At 37.5% G+C, this 15,878-nt stretch overlaps 5 protein-coding genes across 12 annotated transcripts in view; 2 read left to right on the top strand and 3 right to left on the bottom strand.

The window, feature by feature from the left end:
* The window catches only part of LOC134845634 (GDP-mannose 4,6 dehydratase-like), a 50,973-nt gene extending 45,532 nt beyond the window's left edge, over positions 1-5,441 (top strand). For both annotated transcript variants that reach the window (XM_063862645.1, XM_063862644.1), the window contains exons 9-11: positions 639-735; positions 4,774-4,842; positions 5,156-5,441. In XM_063862645.1, the coding sequence (XP_063718715.1) occupies positions 639-735; positions 4,774-4,842; positions 5,156-5,209 (220 nt within the window). In that variant the 3' untranslated portion in view covers positions 5,210-5,441. The remainder of the gene's footprint in view (positions 1-638; positions 736-4,773; positions 4,843-5,155) is intronic.
* Positions 1-6,165, bottom strand: part of LOC134845632 (TATA-binding protein-associated factor 2N-like) — a 159,948-nt gene extending 153,783 nt beyond the window's left edge. For all 5 annotated transcript variants that reach the window (XM_063862637.1, XM_063862638.1, XM_063862639.1 and 2 more), the window contains exon 1: positions 6,154-6,165. The gene's annotated coding sequence lies outside the window, so the exon portion shown is untranslated. The remainder of the gene's footprint in view (positions 1-6,153) is intronic.
* The window catches only part of LOC134845631 (metal transporter nramp1 homolog), a 505,909-nt gene that overhangs the window by 93,269 nt on the left and 396,762 nt on the right, over positions 1-15,878 (top strand). The gene's annotated exons all lie outside the window — the stretch shown is intronic.
* LOC134846017 (forkhead box C1-A-like) lies at positions 9,062-10,883 on the bottom strand. Its single transcript, XM_063863182.1, has one exon. It carries the CDS (start codon positions 10,596-10,598, stop codon positions 9,243-9,245), a length of 1,356 nt encoding a protein of 451 aa, XP_063719252.1. The 5' UTR covers positions 10,599-10,883; the 3' UTR covers positions 9,062-9,242.
* Positions 12,012-13,262, bottom strand: LOC134846657 (forkhead box C1-B-like). The gene has a single exon (XM_063864042.1). It carries the CDS (start codon positions 12,975-12,977, stop codon positions 12,012-12,014), a length of 966 nt encoding a protein of 321 aa, XP_063720112.1. The 5' UTR covers positions 12,978-13,262.

The following is a 15,878-nucleotide window of genomic DNA, read 5'->3' as shown; positions in this document are numbered from 1 at the left end:
CGTTCGTTGATCTTCTCCAATTGTTTGTTGGCTATGTTTGAATTTCAAATAACTGTGAACTGATGTGTTTTAAATTGGCAATGTACGTGTTGAAGACTTTTCTACGGTTCTTGGTGATTTTTATCTTGGTTTTTCTTTCAGGAAGAAGTCTTTACGCTTAAATATGATTTTTATTTTTTATTTGTTTTTGAGTTGAGTCCATTTTCCTTGTTAAAATGAAGGAAAATCGGCTATCAAACAGCAAAAGTGTAAAGTTAAGAAAAACGTGATCGACCTAAAAATCCAGTTTTCTCGAATTGGGTTATTTTTATCAAAAAATGTCGATAATTCATTGTTCTAGAAACTTGAGCTTAAGGCCTTATTTTTTTCTTTGAATTTCGAAATGTGAACTTTTCTTTGATTATACTTATCAAATTCGTTGATTTCATTCACGCTTTTCCGGCAGTCGGTTGGCTACAATTCTCTCAAATTAGTGTTTTGTGTGTTTAAAGTATAGAGCTATTTTGACCTTTTACGAAAATTATTATTTTGACGTTATTCTGCGCTCAAATTATGTTTTGTATTTATCAAACGTAAAGAAGTACAGGTTGTTGTTTCTGTTCTGCTTTCATGACTCATATTTTGCGGTTGTGTTTTAGGTGGAGAGGGGAGGGGCTGGATGAGGTTGGCTATGATGAGGCCACTGGTGCAGTCAGGGTCACAGTTGATCCCAGATATTTCAGACCGGCCGAAGTTGTGAGTAGAAAAGTTAAGCTCTCGTGGAAGAACTGCTGTCAATTCCAAGATTAAGACGTGCACGCAACTGTTTAAATTATTTAACTGGTTGAGAAACTTTGACTCTTTCCAATGTTGAGCCCCCAGGGTAATAAAAAGTTAGTCCAATCCAAATTTTTAAAATCTGAATTAACCTTTTACTTCAATCTGATTTAATTTGGTGATGTGCGCAGGCTATTTTGAAGAAGGAAGAGCTGATTTTTTTTCTTCATTCTCAAGGAAAGATCACTTAAGAAATCCCATTTTTACCTTTAAAATGAGTTGAGTTTATATGAGAGTCAACAATTAGGGTCGGTAAAAGCACATTGATAGTCAACCGATAAACTGGCCAAACAAAATTCTACAGGCACGTTTTCATAGACTTTTTTGTGGGCGCTGTGATTGAAAAATTTATGACCAGAGGTATGGCTTGCTACCTGACTGCGTATTGTTGACCCTTTCGGGCAATATTAGCGGGAATTAATAGTTACTTAATACCTCCTTAATTCCCCGCTAAGAATGCGTACACTTTGAATTAATTTGTAAGAACAATCTCCACATGTGTTATGCGGTGTCCTGCTAAGTGCTTACAAACTTTGAAAAATATGGTTCGATTTTGAAAGTGAATCCGCCTTGAGGGTGGAAAAGTAGCGACGAGGTAAAATGATTACTCATTTTTTTAAATTCAGTTTTTTGTAGTTTCAACCCGATTAACAACAAAATTACTATAATCACCGACCATTTTTAACCTTATTTTTGATTCACGTACGACAAAAATAACAACTAATAGTTGTCACTCTTAGCTGTAAGTTGTCATGGTTAGTTTTAATACTATGCTAATTTTAGTTACTGTGGTTAATTCATCTCAGTCTTCACTTTTCAGAATACGATCTAAACCTTAAAAAAATAGGAAAGTGTCAGTTTTTCAGGTTAATGAGAACGTTTTATTTCATAATTTTCTCAAATAAGGCATATTTGCCTGGAAAATTAGCCTTAAGAGTGAATTCTTTGAAGTTATATAAAAGCCAGGGTTGTTATTTAGACGATTTTTTGTATGAACAAATAAGGTTGTTCCAAACGTCAACATCATTTAAACAAGATGTTGATTTTTTTCCTGATTTGTGCCCCAAGGTAAAAATTTCCTAAAAATATAACTAAATCAAATCTTTCTATTTGAAAGCTAATTTAGCGGGTGCGAATTTTGAGAATAAATATACAAAGTTTTCTTAGTTGTATTCTTTCGCTTAGTCCAATTCGATTATTGACAGATGTTGGGAAGTCAAATTTGTGATGATAGGAACACTGTTAAAACATGTCACTTAGTCAAAATGTAAAATCATCGATTTGTCATTTGAGTTGAAGAAATTGCACCTTCAAGGGAATCTCAGCCAGAGCCACAAATTGAACCCAACCCCCCTTTTGTAGTGTGATTTTGAGGTCTTCGTTTCTGTTGATTCCGAGGCAGGAGGGGATAAATTTGCAGTTGATTCCTTCCCGTGGGTCGCTGGGGGGCATAGTTTGTTTTGAGAGCAGTTGTCTGCTGTGCCGCCCTTACAAGTGTAGCCGACTTGGGCCAAGTTGGGTGCTGAGGTGCCAGCAATCTGTTGCTAAGTTTGTGGTGTTGGCGTTTTCTGGCGACACTGCTGCCTCGACTTACCAGCTTTTCTAGCCGGCAGCGTCTAGTAGCGACATTGTGCCGTGGGGCTGGCACCGTTGATCTTTAAAACGGGAACGGCACTTAACAGCAACGACAGTTAAATATGCCAGCAAATAGTCTGAGGCATTGTTTGTTGCGCTTAACTGCTATTAGAACAAAATGGCGTCGACAAACACTAACAAGACACGGGGCCGGGGGCGAATTTTTAACGGATATATCGCATCGCGTAAATACAAATAGACACTCGTGCTCCTATTTAAACACACAATTTAGCAACGTGGCCAATTATGAAATCAAATATCGCCACACGTTCTATAACCTGCTGTCTCCTCCAACTGGAAGGCGGCGAACACTGCTAATTTGTTTTTACATCGCCCCACACTCCCCCTTTTTATTAAGTGAGGCTACCCGCTTGAGTCGCGGAGGTTTCTCCTCCTGTTTTTGTTTCGCTTAATGGCTTCATTGGTTACTCGAGTGGAAAAGACTTGTTAAGTTGTAGTTTTAAGAGTAGAGACACCCATATTGGCGACTTCAAAATCATTAAAACGAGAGCAGAGTTGCTCTTGGCCTGAAAAGACGATCTGTCGTCTCAGCCAAGAGCAATCGGTTGTTGTTTGCCGCCCATAAAAAAAATCTAAATCAACGCTAGATCGAAACCAGAAGCAAATTTTCATATCATTTTTTTTGGTGGAATTGGCTCGGTAATATAACCGTGTTCAAATTAGATGGACTTCAGATGCTCCTGTAAAGCTCTGTTTTTGAGCTTTTCTTTTTGATGAAAATTTCTGTCCGTTTTGAAGTTTTCTCCTTAAATGGAATGAAGAATCAATTTAAAAAAGATTAATGCAACATAAATGTTACGCCTTGTTATTCGTGTTAATCGGATATTTGACCCTGATAATCTGAGAATTTAGGTTATTATGTCACTCCGGAAAGATTTATTTGCAACCATCCAAAAACTATGGGCTCTGCTTGGCCATAAATTAGCAAATGAATCATAAATTAAAGTGTCCGTTGTCTCTAACTAGCTTCTGTTATTACATATCACAACAGGTATATTACATCTGATGTTTTGATTAGTCAGCCAGTTAGGGCCAAGCGAGTACCAACATGCGTGTGTTATGAGCGGTGGGCAGGTTAACTGTTTGATTTATAGTTTTGTCTTTGTTTCCCAAACAAGGTGTTTAATTCGGGGGCGGCAACTTCCGCTGTAATAATCAAAGGTAATACGAGAGGTAACTTTGTGGAGTAGTATAATTGGGCACAGCTCATTTTAACATGTTTAGCCCGAACAAGGAGCAGATGTATTTATTAGATTGAGTATTGCTTAAATTGTCATGATCCTTGCTTGGTAACTTCCCAATTTTGATCTATTTTATTTAGCCGGCAATATTTCTCATTTTTAGCTCTTTAACTGTTGGCTCTCCAAACATATCATTTGTAAGCGAGAGTTTGGATTTGGCCAGATTTGCCAAAACAGGACCAGATGATTTGAAAGTAATCAGTTTAAACTAGAGCCGCCTGAAGATCATACCCTCCCCTCTTTCGAAATCAACCGCCCCCGGTGGTCAATAATTAAGCAACCCACCCCGCTTCAACCCTCTGAAAAGAGGACTCGTGTATGGGGATTATTAAGTAGACATTGAGCTGAACCCGAGAGGACATTGTTCAAGATTTGCATTGAATATTTTGTATTGACGGGGATATTGACGCCATGTGAGTGGAAAAAGGAGGAATTTTGGGACCATAAAATCTTTGGATTCACTTTGCGACTTAATAATGAATTGATTATAATAAGCGCCGGTTGTTGCGCCAGAGAGACATAGCTACGTGAGGGAGTAATAAAAGTGGAATCGGTAATCCCCAAAAACGCCACTTAATCCTTTGTTAATTTTGCCTGTTATAACCGTCCTGATGATTTTGCAATGTTGACAATACTAATTTACCTTTGCTCATGTCAGCGCAGCATAGGGGATTAGGTGTTAATAAATGCTAACAAAATAAGCGGATCGTATCACTCAGTCGCGATATATATCATCGTTACAATCTTGTACGCTAGATCTATGCCACCAAGGAGCTATTAAAACACATTCACCCTTTACCACAACATTGGCATAGCGGATCCATAATCTAATTACAATCCAATTTGTATACTTTTGACGTAGCAACAACACTGCTCAAGCAGGAACAGTATTTTAGTTCAAAGCTATTCAGGGCCAATGAGTCCATTTTTTGAAGCTACCGTTAGGAGATATGGCTTAAAAGACGGTCGTATTACAAAGGCCGATTTTTGAGACTGGTGCTATAATATCAAGATTTGATTTGTGTAGAATGGATTTTGATGGCACGTTTGTTGTGTTTAGGAAACTCTGCTCGGAGATCCATCGAAGGCCAAGGAGCTGTTGGGATGGGAACCCAAGAGAACTATCGACGTAAGACAACAGCTAGAATAGCTTCAATAGTCTATAATGAGTATTAAAACAGCAGTGAATAATTTCTAGAAACTTGAGGGCGGGATTTTCTCTTGTCATTAGCAAAAAAGTGATTTTGAGAAGTTAATTTTTCGATTTAACTGTGAAAGTTTTTGTTTAGTCATTGTTCCTGCAAATTGGAGTTGGCTCTTCAAAAACCATTTCCTATCTTCAAAATTAACAGCAGTATGAAAGAAGTAAAAGGGTTGCTGGGTGGTTGGTCATAAAACATGTGACTGATTTTGAAAAGAAAGAAATGCTTTGAATGTTTCAGGAAATTGCAGAAGAAATGGTCAAATCCGATATTGAGTTGATGTCAAAGAACTAACTTTTGCGAACCAGAAACCATCTTCGAACATGATCACCCTTGAATTGAAATCAAGATCAAATATATCAGTATTATGATTAAACTTCGGAGGACTTTCAAATTTTAAAATTGATACAAGTTAGGAGAAATTCCTGTTTTATTTTCACTTTTGGTTCAAAATTGTAACATTCATTTTTCGACTTGTATTGGCGGTTGTGTGTAAATACTTAAATTGTATATTTGACATTTGGATGTGGAGAAATTTATTCCTTTTCTTCCTCAAACTTTAACCGAAGTTGCGTTTAGCCGATTGAAGTCAACGATTCAGTTTTAGGCTTAGTGATATTGGTCATTCATTAGCGAATTTTGATCTTTTCTTTGAATGGCGTTTCAAGCCTGGTATTAATGCTCGAGTGAGTATCTATTGATCTTTGCTGCTGCTGCTGCTGCTGTATGTTTGAGATATACTCGTACAGCATGGAGGGGGTTAGTAGAATGGGGCTAATGGCTTAAAAAGGGTGAAATTTGGCTTAGGGCACATTAAGGGAGGCTAGAAGTCACTTTGGTGGGAATTAGGCTATCTCAAAGAAGACTCGTTTGAAATAAGATGGTGGCATGTCTGAATTAGGAAATAGTAGAGTAATATCACTTTCAGATTAACACTTCCTCTTTGAACAAAGTCGAAAACGATAATTCAATGATCGCCTATTAACGCCTAAATCTTTTGATCTGCTGCTGGAGATAATCTTTGACGAAACGGCTGGCAAAAACCTCGCACCTTTTCACCAAGAGGCGAAGCAGGTGAGGTAATCTGAGACAAAAGATATGATCCAATTTAGATTTATTCTTTCAACGCTGCGCACAACAAGTCTGCGGGAGTTAGATTACACACTTAAGTTAGATAGAGATTGAATAAGGGTTCCCGATCACCCGTTGTGCTTGTAGAGAAGTTTTGAGAGACAACAATTTAATAAGTTGACTTGTTGGTTTATTCCACCTGTGCGCCTCAAAACAGAACTAATCAACTAATATGAAAACACAAATTACAGACCGGCACAGTTTTGGTGTAATACCTACATGAGCATAACAGACTCGAGCTGTTGTTAGTGAAAGCAATAATTGGATTAGAAATTGGATAGCTCAATATTTTCATACACTTCCCACTCACAAAAAAGATGTTTTCAGAGTGGGGACTGTTTTCGCGTGTGAACAACGGATTGTTTGATGTAATCGGACAATTCATATTATGAAAGGAGAACAAATTGCCCAGCCCAAACACTAAAAATCAAAACATCAATGGCTGGTCTAAAAATAAGTTTACTTTTGGTCTCTGATATTCATAGGGTCGAAGTCTATCACTAAAATAAAATATTTTAAATAAAACGTGAATTGCTTACTTAAGTCTTGTACAAGAAAGATTTTTCCAGCATGTCTAAAGCTAATCTGTTGCTCTTAATTTCCCAAATATTCTGCTCAGTTTTTAAGTTGAGTGAAGCTCATCTTTTCGCATCTCAAGGACTTTTTTGTCCAGAAGTTTCACGCGGTATCGCTATTGCAGTTACGTTATGGTAGACGTGAAGCTATAAGTCAAGTGCGTGCTCGTCCTAAAAATCTATCATTGCCATGCGAAGGGATCGATTGGCGTTTCAAATTAATGATCACACTAGCAAGCTTGCGAGCGTAAGAGTAATAGTACGAACCTTCTTTTTTTTCTACTCTTATTTGCAAATAAAAAATATTCATTGAAAGTGTTCACTTCTATGAAAGTTTCACTGTTGCATTGGAAATTGCAAAGCATCTGTTCTCTGCTTGATTTGTGACTAGTGTGCATCATTAAATAAGCGCCGAAGGCTGAGTGGTTAGTGCGTGAGACGCACATTCTCAAGGTCGCAGTCGGTCGTAGGTTCGAATCCCCGACGTAGTCCAATTTTTACTACTTCGAGGCTGATTTATACTTTTTCCTTGTGAACTTTATAGAGCTGCTTTTTGTCTTGTTCTCGCAAGTGTTTGTGAAGGGCAGCTTCACTTCTGTGCAATAATTTTAATTTGTTATTAACTAACAAAAATCAATGCCGAAATCCTATCTAGACAATTTCTTTCAAAAAATAAAGAATTCAGGTACAAGGTTGTCAATTTTGTACCGAAAGAGTAATCTTTTTATACTAATACTCAAGGTCGGATGTAGGATTTTTGCGAGGGGGTTTTAAGTCGGCCATATTGAGTTTCCGAGCGCTCCCAGTAACCTATAAACTCCCTATTTTGACAAATTTTTCGCGCCGTAGGCAAACTGTAAGAAAAAATGTCAAAAAAGCCGTTTTGGGCCTTTTTTTGAAAAATTTTGGCCATAAAATTGCCTTATTTGACGCGCTCTCCCCCTAAAAATTGTATATACTGGCGCCAAAGGCGCCCTTAGAAAAGATGTGAGGTCTGTCAGCCAAAAAAAGATTTCATACAAAGTACCAAAAGTGGACCTTTGGGTAGGCAGGGTGGTCGAATCCCTTCAATGTATGTTCCGAATGAATTTAATGTGCGCCATTTTTGGTCTTTTGTTCCTTAAAATGTAGTTTTTGTTCAGATAAGCTAAGTTGAGAAATAATTTAGTATTCGGCCTTTTTTTCCTCACGCAAAATCAAGTAACACTAACACAGGTTTCGAATGTTAAAGATGTGTTCAATAACGATTTAATAATGTCTTACTTAAAACTAGTGGATGAATTACTACTCAAATGATAGTATATTTAACTCAAATGTTAGTGTGTTGCTTCAAGTAACTAATTCAGAAAATTAAAATTTTCCGTCCCCCTTCCCAAAAAGACAAGAAAACACAAACGAAAAAATCTTTATAAAATTCCCGAAATTAGAACAATTCAAGATCCTTGCTCTATACACAAGCAGCGCTTGTCTAAACTTGATACTGCAATTTTTCTTATGTAAGTCATGTTTTTTGTGCAATATCTTCGTTTTGTCGGGTATTTCGTTGAATCCAAGCATCCGGTATTTTTTACTAAAAAATACATGAAAGGGGGGGGGGGGGGGGCATTCATCGCCAGTGAAGTGATAGTGTGGTGAGGTCTTAAGAATCTCTGTAACTATTTCCCCCTATGGTACCTAGTAACTACCATATTTTGTGGCTCAATTCATTTTTATACTAAATTTTTTTTGAGTTCTTTGACAAAAAATCACCGGTGACATTCTCCAATCAAGAGGAAAGTAAGCGCTGGAAACATGGGTTGCCGGTCAAAAACTAATGCAGTTAGAAAAATATTTTGGCTAAAATTTCGTAATGATTTCAGAAAGAGTTTAGTAGATTGAAATTGAGAAATTCAGTAACGTTTAGCAAGTAACCAGTTCTCTAAATAAATTTACTCTTTTCATAAGTCTTTGGCCTGCGCCAAAGTCAGATCTTCAAAATATTTCTAGCTCAGGTATAAACTGAAAACGGAGTATTGTGCCAAAACTCATCAGCATAAAAATGATTTTTAATGGCTCTTTTCAAAAGTCCGTCGCAGATCTGATTTTCAAAAAATTTTCACCTCCAATCTTAAAAGACGCAACACCCTGAAAATCAAAATAGCTTTGGGGATATAAATATCTGTTTCCCGATAAAAAATCTACCGCATTATAGATTTGTTTAAAATTCCTTACTCTGAAAAATCAAAGCAAATAAAAATAGACTTTTGTTCGGTTTAAAAAACAGGCAAAATCAAAATAATGGCCTAAAGATCACCTATAAAGTTGTTCGGACAACCAGCGCTTCAGAGTTCTTTTGACTAGGGCATCCACTTTAGCTTAAAATAGATTTTGTCTTTCTCGTTATTTAAAAAGGACATTTTTTTTTGAAAAACATTTATTTAAAAAACAGAATAACGCTAAATTAATTATGAACATCAAAGTATATAAAATTTAAGAAGGAATCACTTAAAAGCAGTTCAAAAATAAGTTCTCTGTAAAGGTCACTTTTTCTTATCCCTGTTTCCCTAGATACTTTTTCGTCGCCTTCAGTTCTTGGAATTTGAACATCAATACATTGAACTTTATCTCAAAGTTTGATCTGGTCAAAAGATGAATTTGGAATAGTCGTAGCTCAAACTTGGCTGGGAATTTATCTGGGAGTGCTGATTTACAGTTGAGAAGCTACTATGCTGGTTGCTAATTCCCGAAGATGGAATCCCGTTTGGATTGCCTCCTGATCCGATTATTTGGTTACCGGCTGCAGCCGAAATGGCGTTGGACGTGAACGAATGAGTGAGCATGTTCGAAGCTAGTTGTTCAGGCTTCAGATTGCAATAAGCGGCGGCACTTGTATAGTAGTACTTCGACATATCGAGGACGTTATTCGCAGCAACTGCAGCGACTGCTGAAGAGTGCAAGTTCGGAGCCATCGTTGACCCGTAGGGAGCCGCGGCCGAGACAGCAAATTGGGACGAAATATTACCTGGCGATTCACAGTTTACTGTTCTCATGAAATTACTTGTAGTGGCTCCGTGCAAATCAGACCCAAGCAGAACATTGAAACTTTCGTTTTCGTTGAAGTTCATTTGCTGCGTGAATGTCTTATCATTAAACATGTTGACATCGAGAGGTGAAATTTGGCTGAGAGCCAAGTTTGCTGAACCGTTTGATGGAATTGAGATTTCTTTGCCTGACATTGAGGTTTGAGCGATCGAGGTATTTGTGAAGTTTCCATTATTGATGTTGTTATTTTCGACTTGATGTTGCGAAAACGTCGGTGATATTTCGGAGCTGGCTTTGTTGTTCTCCGAGAGAGAGTTGTGCGGTGAACTCGTTATTTCTTGTTTAATCGACTTCGCATTTGGGGAGTTTTGACCCTGCGCAACCGAAAATTTACCTTCTTCTTTAATTTTCTTGAACCGCTTTCGGCGTCTCAGATAGCTTCCGTTGTCAAACATATTGTAAGACTCAGGATCCAGAGTCCAATACGAGCCCTTTCCTGGCTTCTTGTCGTCTCTCGCCACTTTTATAAAGCAGTCGTTTAGACTCAAATTATGTCTGATACTGTTTTGCCAACCTTGTTTGTTGTGCCTGTAATAAGGAAACCGGTCCATTATGAATTGATAGATCGAACTAAGAGTGGCTTTTTTATCCTTGGAGGCCATAATTGACATAGCAATCAGGGCGATGTAGGAATACGGAGGCTTCACCATATCTTTCGGGTTCTCGTGTGGAAACGGACTGGGGTATCCGGGGTATCCTCGCATTGCTGCAGTTCCCGAGTACAAGTCTGCGGTTGTCGGGTACATTGCCATCGGATTTCCGGCCATCATGTTGTATTGGGCGGCGGCTGCCTGGCGGTAGAATGCGCCCTGGTCGTAGTAAGCGGCTGCCGGCATCATTCCGGCAAAGGCGGCTGGGTTCGCACCCACTGCTCCGGCGTAAGCTTGTGTCTGCATTTCGTTGTGGCTATCGTCAATAACTGAAGTTCTGTTGAGTTTTAAGAAATTGTTCAAATCGATTCGGTCGAAATCTAGAAAATTTAAAGAGAGGTTATCAACTTATATTTTAAAATGGTTTTTATAAAACAGCAAAGTATTTGTATTTTTCAGAATATTTTGTGCAGAAGTTGATTTGAGATTATAAAATAATCAAATTGATGAGATGGGTTTGTTTTGAGAATTTTGTCAAGTTATGATTGAATTTGGTGAAGTTTTGCCAGCAGAGGGAAACTGATCCAAGTGTTTGGCTAATTTGCAGACTTATTGGATATATCCCAGCCCGGGCTATTGACCAATCAGAATTGACTGTGAAAACTTCACTGGAACAGGAAGATTGGCCGGACTAAGGAGGAACAATTGAAGTTAAAGAGCTGGGCGGCTGGGTTGAGAGCCGGAGATTTTGGGAAAAGCTACTTCAATTGGATAACAGCTTTGACTAATTAAATCCTAATTTGAATTTCTCAACGTTTTCTACTTGAAAGCCAGCCCCGGATTAAAGGAATTAAAAATCCAATCTGTGATGAAACGAGCTGGTAATGAAACTCCGAAAGGCATGTGCAAATACGGGTAAATTAATATTTTGAGCATTAAATTATGTCTCCCCGTTTCAAGCAAAAGTTCCGAATTAGCCCAAATCGTATATTGTAATTAATCTGGTTTCTAAGGAAACATGAACGGAACTGTTTCTATTTTAAAATTGAGATACAGTTTCCGAGTTTTACCGAAGTTTTTCGTTATTTTTTTTTTAGTTGAATCTGAATCTCTTCAAACTTAAGGCATAGAAATTTGCTGGCTTTGACCAGCTATTTTTTTTTCATTTAGAACACTTTTTTGAGTTGGATAAATATTCGTTCAATAATTTTTAGAAATTGGCCTGATTTTTTGAACCATTTCATTTGTTTAGACTTTATTATCATTAGTTCGTATTTGGGTACTAGATTAAATAACAACTTAAAATAAATACAAATTTAAACATGTCGTTGAATTAAAGTGCGGATCTGTGTTCTGATAAACGAATCGGTTTCCTGACATCGAATTGGCATTCAATTTACAGCGACCGCGCCTCCCTCTTCTCAAACCTGATTGTGTCGCACACGACGGGAAGTTCTGAGACCCGCTCAATGTCGATTAAAGATATACTTTTTTTAGATTTGCAACAGAGGGGCAATAGTTTTTTCTAAATAGAATTCCGGCTTCAGAAGAATACGTTATAGTTAGGGATACAAGTTCGAACGCAAGAGCGCCTCTAAAAGTAAAGTTTTCATAAATTTTTAACTTAAAACAATTTACACTGCATGCATTGAACCAGTCAAAAATCATTTGTTTGCTTTGGTAGGTTCTCAATCCATGCCCAAAACAACCGAGAGACTTCTATAACGTTCCGGACGAATTAAAGTACCCAGTGGCTCCGTGCAAATCAGACCCAAGCAGAACATTGAAACTTTCGTTTTCGTTGAAGTTCATTTGCTGCGTGAATGTCTTATCATTAAACATGTTGACATCGAGAGGTGAAATTTGGCTGAGAGCCAAGTTTGCTGAACCGTTTGATGGAATTGAGATTTCTTTGCCTGACATTGAGGTTTGAGCGATCGAGGTATTTGTGAAGTTTCCATTATTGATGTTGTTATTTTCGACTTGATGTTGCGAAAACGTCGGTGATATTTCGGAGCTGGCTTTGTTGTTCTCCGAGAGAGAGTTGTGCGGTGAACTCGTTATTTCTTGTTTAATCGACTTCGCATTTGGGGAGTTTTGACCCTGCGCAACCGAAAATTTACCTTCTTCTTTAATTTTCTTGAACCGCTTTCGGCGTCTCAGATAGCTTCCGTTGTCAAACATATTGTAAGACTCAGGATCCAGAGTCCAATACGAGCCCTTTCCTGGCTTCTTGTCGTCTCTCGCCACTTTTATAAAGCAGTCGTTTAGACTCAAATTATGTCTGATACTGTTTTGCCAACCTTGTTTGTTGTGCCTGTAATAAGGAAACCGGTCCATTATGAATTGATAGATCGAACTAAGAGTGGCTTTTTTATCCTTGGAGGCCATAATTGACATAGCAATCAGGGCGATGTAGGAATACGGAGGCTTCACCATATCTTTCGGGTTCTCGTGTGGAAACGGACTGGGGTATCCGGGGTATCCTCGCATTGCTGCAGTTCCCGAGTACAAGTCTGCGGTTGTCGGGTACATTGCCATCGGATTTCCGGCCATCATGTTGTATTGGGCGGCGGCTGCCTGGCGGTAGAATGCGCCCTGGTCGTAGTAAGCGGCTGCCGGCATCATTCCGGCAAAGGCGGCTGGGTTCGCACCCACTGCTCCGGCGTAAGCTTGTGTCTGCATTTCGTTGTGGCTATCGTCAATAACTGAAGTTCTGTTGAGTTTTAAGAAATTGTTCAAATCGATTCGGTCGAAATCTAGAAAATTTAAAGAGAGGTTATCAACTTATATTTTAAAATGGTTTTTATAAAACAGCAAAGTATTTGTATTTTTCAGAATATTTTGTGCAGAAGTTGATTTGAGATTATAAAATAATCAAATTGATGAGATGGGTTTGTTTTGAGAATTTTGTCAAGTTATGATTGAATTTGGTGAAGTTTTGCCAGCAGAGGGAAACTGATCCAAGTGTTTGGCTAATTTGCAGACTTATTGGATATATCCCAGCCCGGGCTATTGACCAATCAGAATTGACTGTGAAAACTTCACTGGAACAGGAAGATTGGCCGGACTAAGGAGGAACAATTGAAGTTAAAGAGCTGGGCGGCTGGGTTGAGAGCCGGAGATTTTGGGAAAAGCTACTTCAATTGGATAACAGCTTTGACTAATTAAATCCTAATTTGAATTTCTCAACGTTTTCTACTTGAAAGCCAGCCCCGGATTAAAGGAATTAAAAATCCAATCTGTGATGAAACGAGCTGGTAATGAAACTCCGAAAGGCATGTGCAAATACGGGTAAATTAATATTTTGAGCATTAAATTATGTCTCCCCGTTTCAAGCAAAAGTTCCGAATTAGCCCAAATCGTATATTGTAATTAATCTGGTTTCTAAGGAAACATGAACGGAACTGTTTCTATTTTAAAATTGAGATACAGTTTCCGAGTTTTACCGAAGTTTTTCGTTATTTTTTTTTTAGTTGAATCTGAATCTCTTCAAACTTAAGGCATAGAAATTTGCTGGCTTTGACCAGCTATTTTTTTTTCATTTAGAACACTTTTTTGAGTTGGATAAATATTCGTTCAATAATTTTTAGAAATTGGCCTGATTTTTTGAACCATTTCATTTGTTTAGACTTTATTATCATTAGTTCGTATTTGGGTACTAGATTAAATAACAACTTAAAATAAATACAAATTTAAACATGTCGTTGAATTAAAGTGCGGATCTGTGTTCTGATAAACGAATCGGTTTCCTGACATCGAATTGGCATTCAATTTACAGCGACCGCGCCTCCCTCTTCTCAAACCTGATTGTGTCGCACACGACGGGAAGTTCTGAGACCCGCTCAATGTCGATTAAAGATATACTTTTTTTAGATTTGCAACAGAGGGGCAATAGTTTTTTCTAAATAGAATTCCGGCTTCAGAAGAATACGTTATAGTTAGGGATACAAGTTCGAACGCAAGAGCGCCTCTAAAAGTAAAGTTTTCATAAATTTTTAACTTAAAACAATTTACACTGCATGCATTGAACCAGTCAAAAATCATTTGTTTGCTTTGGTAGGTTCTCAATCCATGCCCAAAACAACCGAGAGACTTCTATAACGTTCCGGACGAATTAAAGTACCCAGATTAGCTTAATGAAGTCGAATAGTAAAATATTTTAATTACACTCGCATCAGATTAGTATATTATTACGAACCTTCTGTTTTCTAACCTAAGTCGCAAATATTGGGGCACCTTTATTGCTTTGTGATAACATGTGCTTTGACATTCGACTAGTAATAAATTAACACAGTTGATGCATTTATAATTCATCAAATGAACAGAAAAAAGCGATTTGTTTCAAACAACAGAACAATCATAAAAGCTCGATTTCAGAAATTTCTAGCACAATATATCTGGGAATTTTTTTGAAATACATAATTTATACATAATGTGCTTTTAGGCTTTCCAATTTGATACATGCAAAGCTAGTGTGGATGCCTTCAGTTTGTTATATTCCCGGTTATTACTTGCAAAATTGTGTCTAATTTTATTTTGAGATATCCAATTTTCTAAAAGCGCCTATATCTAATGTTTTTGAAGGGAAAGCGGGCGCCAAAATTAGTCAAAATTTCCCAAAAAATGCCTCAAAACGCTTTTCTGATTTTTTCAAAAATTTGCCTGCGGTGCAGAAATTTTGGCCAAAACAGGGCATTTTTAATGCATTAGGAAAGCTCGGAATATCAATTTGATTGCCCTGAAAACTTTTTGAAATTCCACCCTCCTCGAGAAAATTCTAGATCCACCCCTAATTGTATGACTATTGTTCTGTTATGGCAAAAAAAAGCAAATTTTGAAAAATTTTAAAGCAATTTTTGCTTTGTTTCTCGTACGCAAAACATATAAACCTCTTTAAACAAAAATAGCCAAAAGCTACAATTTTGCCTTTTGAATAATATAGATGCACCCAGTGATTTTCCGCATTGAAGTTCCATGAAAAATATGAGAGGTGCCCTTTTTGTTGAATAACATTGGCAGTTTTATGCATATGTAGCTGCTTCATTCGTGACTAGTGTTTGTCGGTGGTTAAGAGTGCGTGGCTGAGTGGTTAGTGCGTGATACTTAAAATATCTAGATTGCAGTTGGTCGAAGATCGAATCCTAGATCTAGCCGAAGTTTTACTAATTCGAGGCTTCTTTATATTTTTCTTATTGCACTTTCTAGAACTGCTTTTTCTCGTGTTTTCGCTTTGTCGTGTTTTCGCTAGTGTTTGAAATTTAGTCGCTCAAATGGTCCTCCTGTTAAATTTTTACGACATCTATTTAAGTCTGACTAATACTGCACAGAAGTGAAGAAGCGGATCTTCGCACCACTTGCGATACCACACACACATATCATTGAAAGCTAGCAGACACAAAAAATGAAACAAAAGTCACTAAGTCGATTTTATTTAAAGTAGGAAAAATCCTAATTAAAAAGTTTTATGTTTCGTTGAAACATATATTTTCTTGAAATATTTGCACAAATAATTGGCAAATGAACGACCGAATATATGCATTTCATCAACACTAAACTAAAAAGGAAAATATTGTGCACCATTTT

Source organism: Symsagittifera roscoffensis, chromosome 5, assembly GCF_963678635.1.
Source record: "Symsagittifera roscoffensis chromosome 5, txSymRosc1.1, whole genome shotgun sequence".
NCBI classification, from domain to species: domain Eukaryota; kingdom Metazoa; phylum Xenacoelomorpha; order Acoela; family Convolutidae; genus Symsagittifera; species Symsagittifera roscoffensis.
The sequence above is the reverse complement of the archived record's forward strand: the minus strand, read 5'-3'. Positions and strand labels throughout refer to the sequence as shown.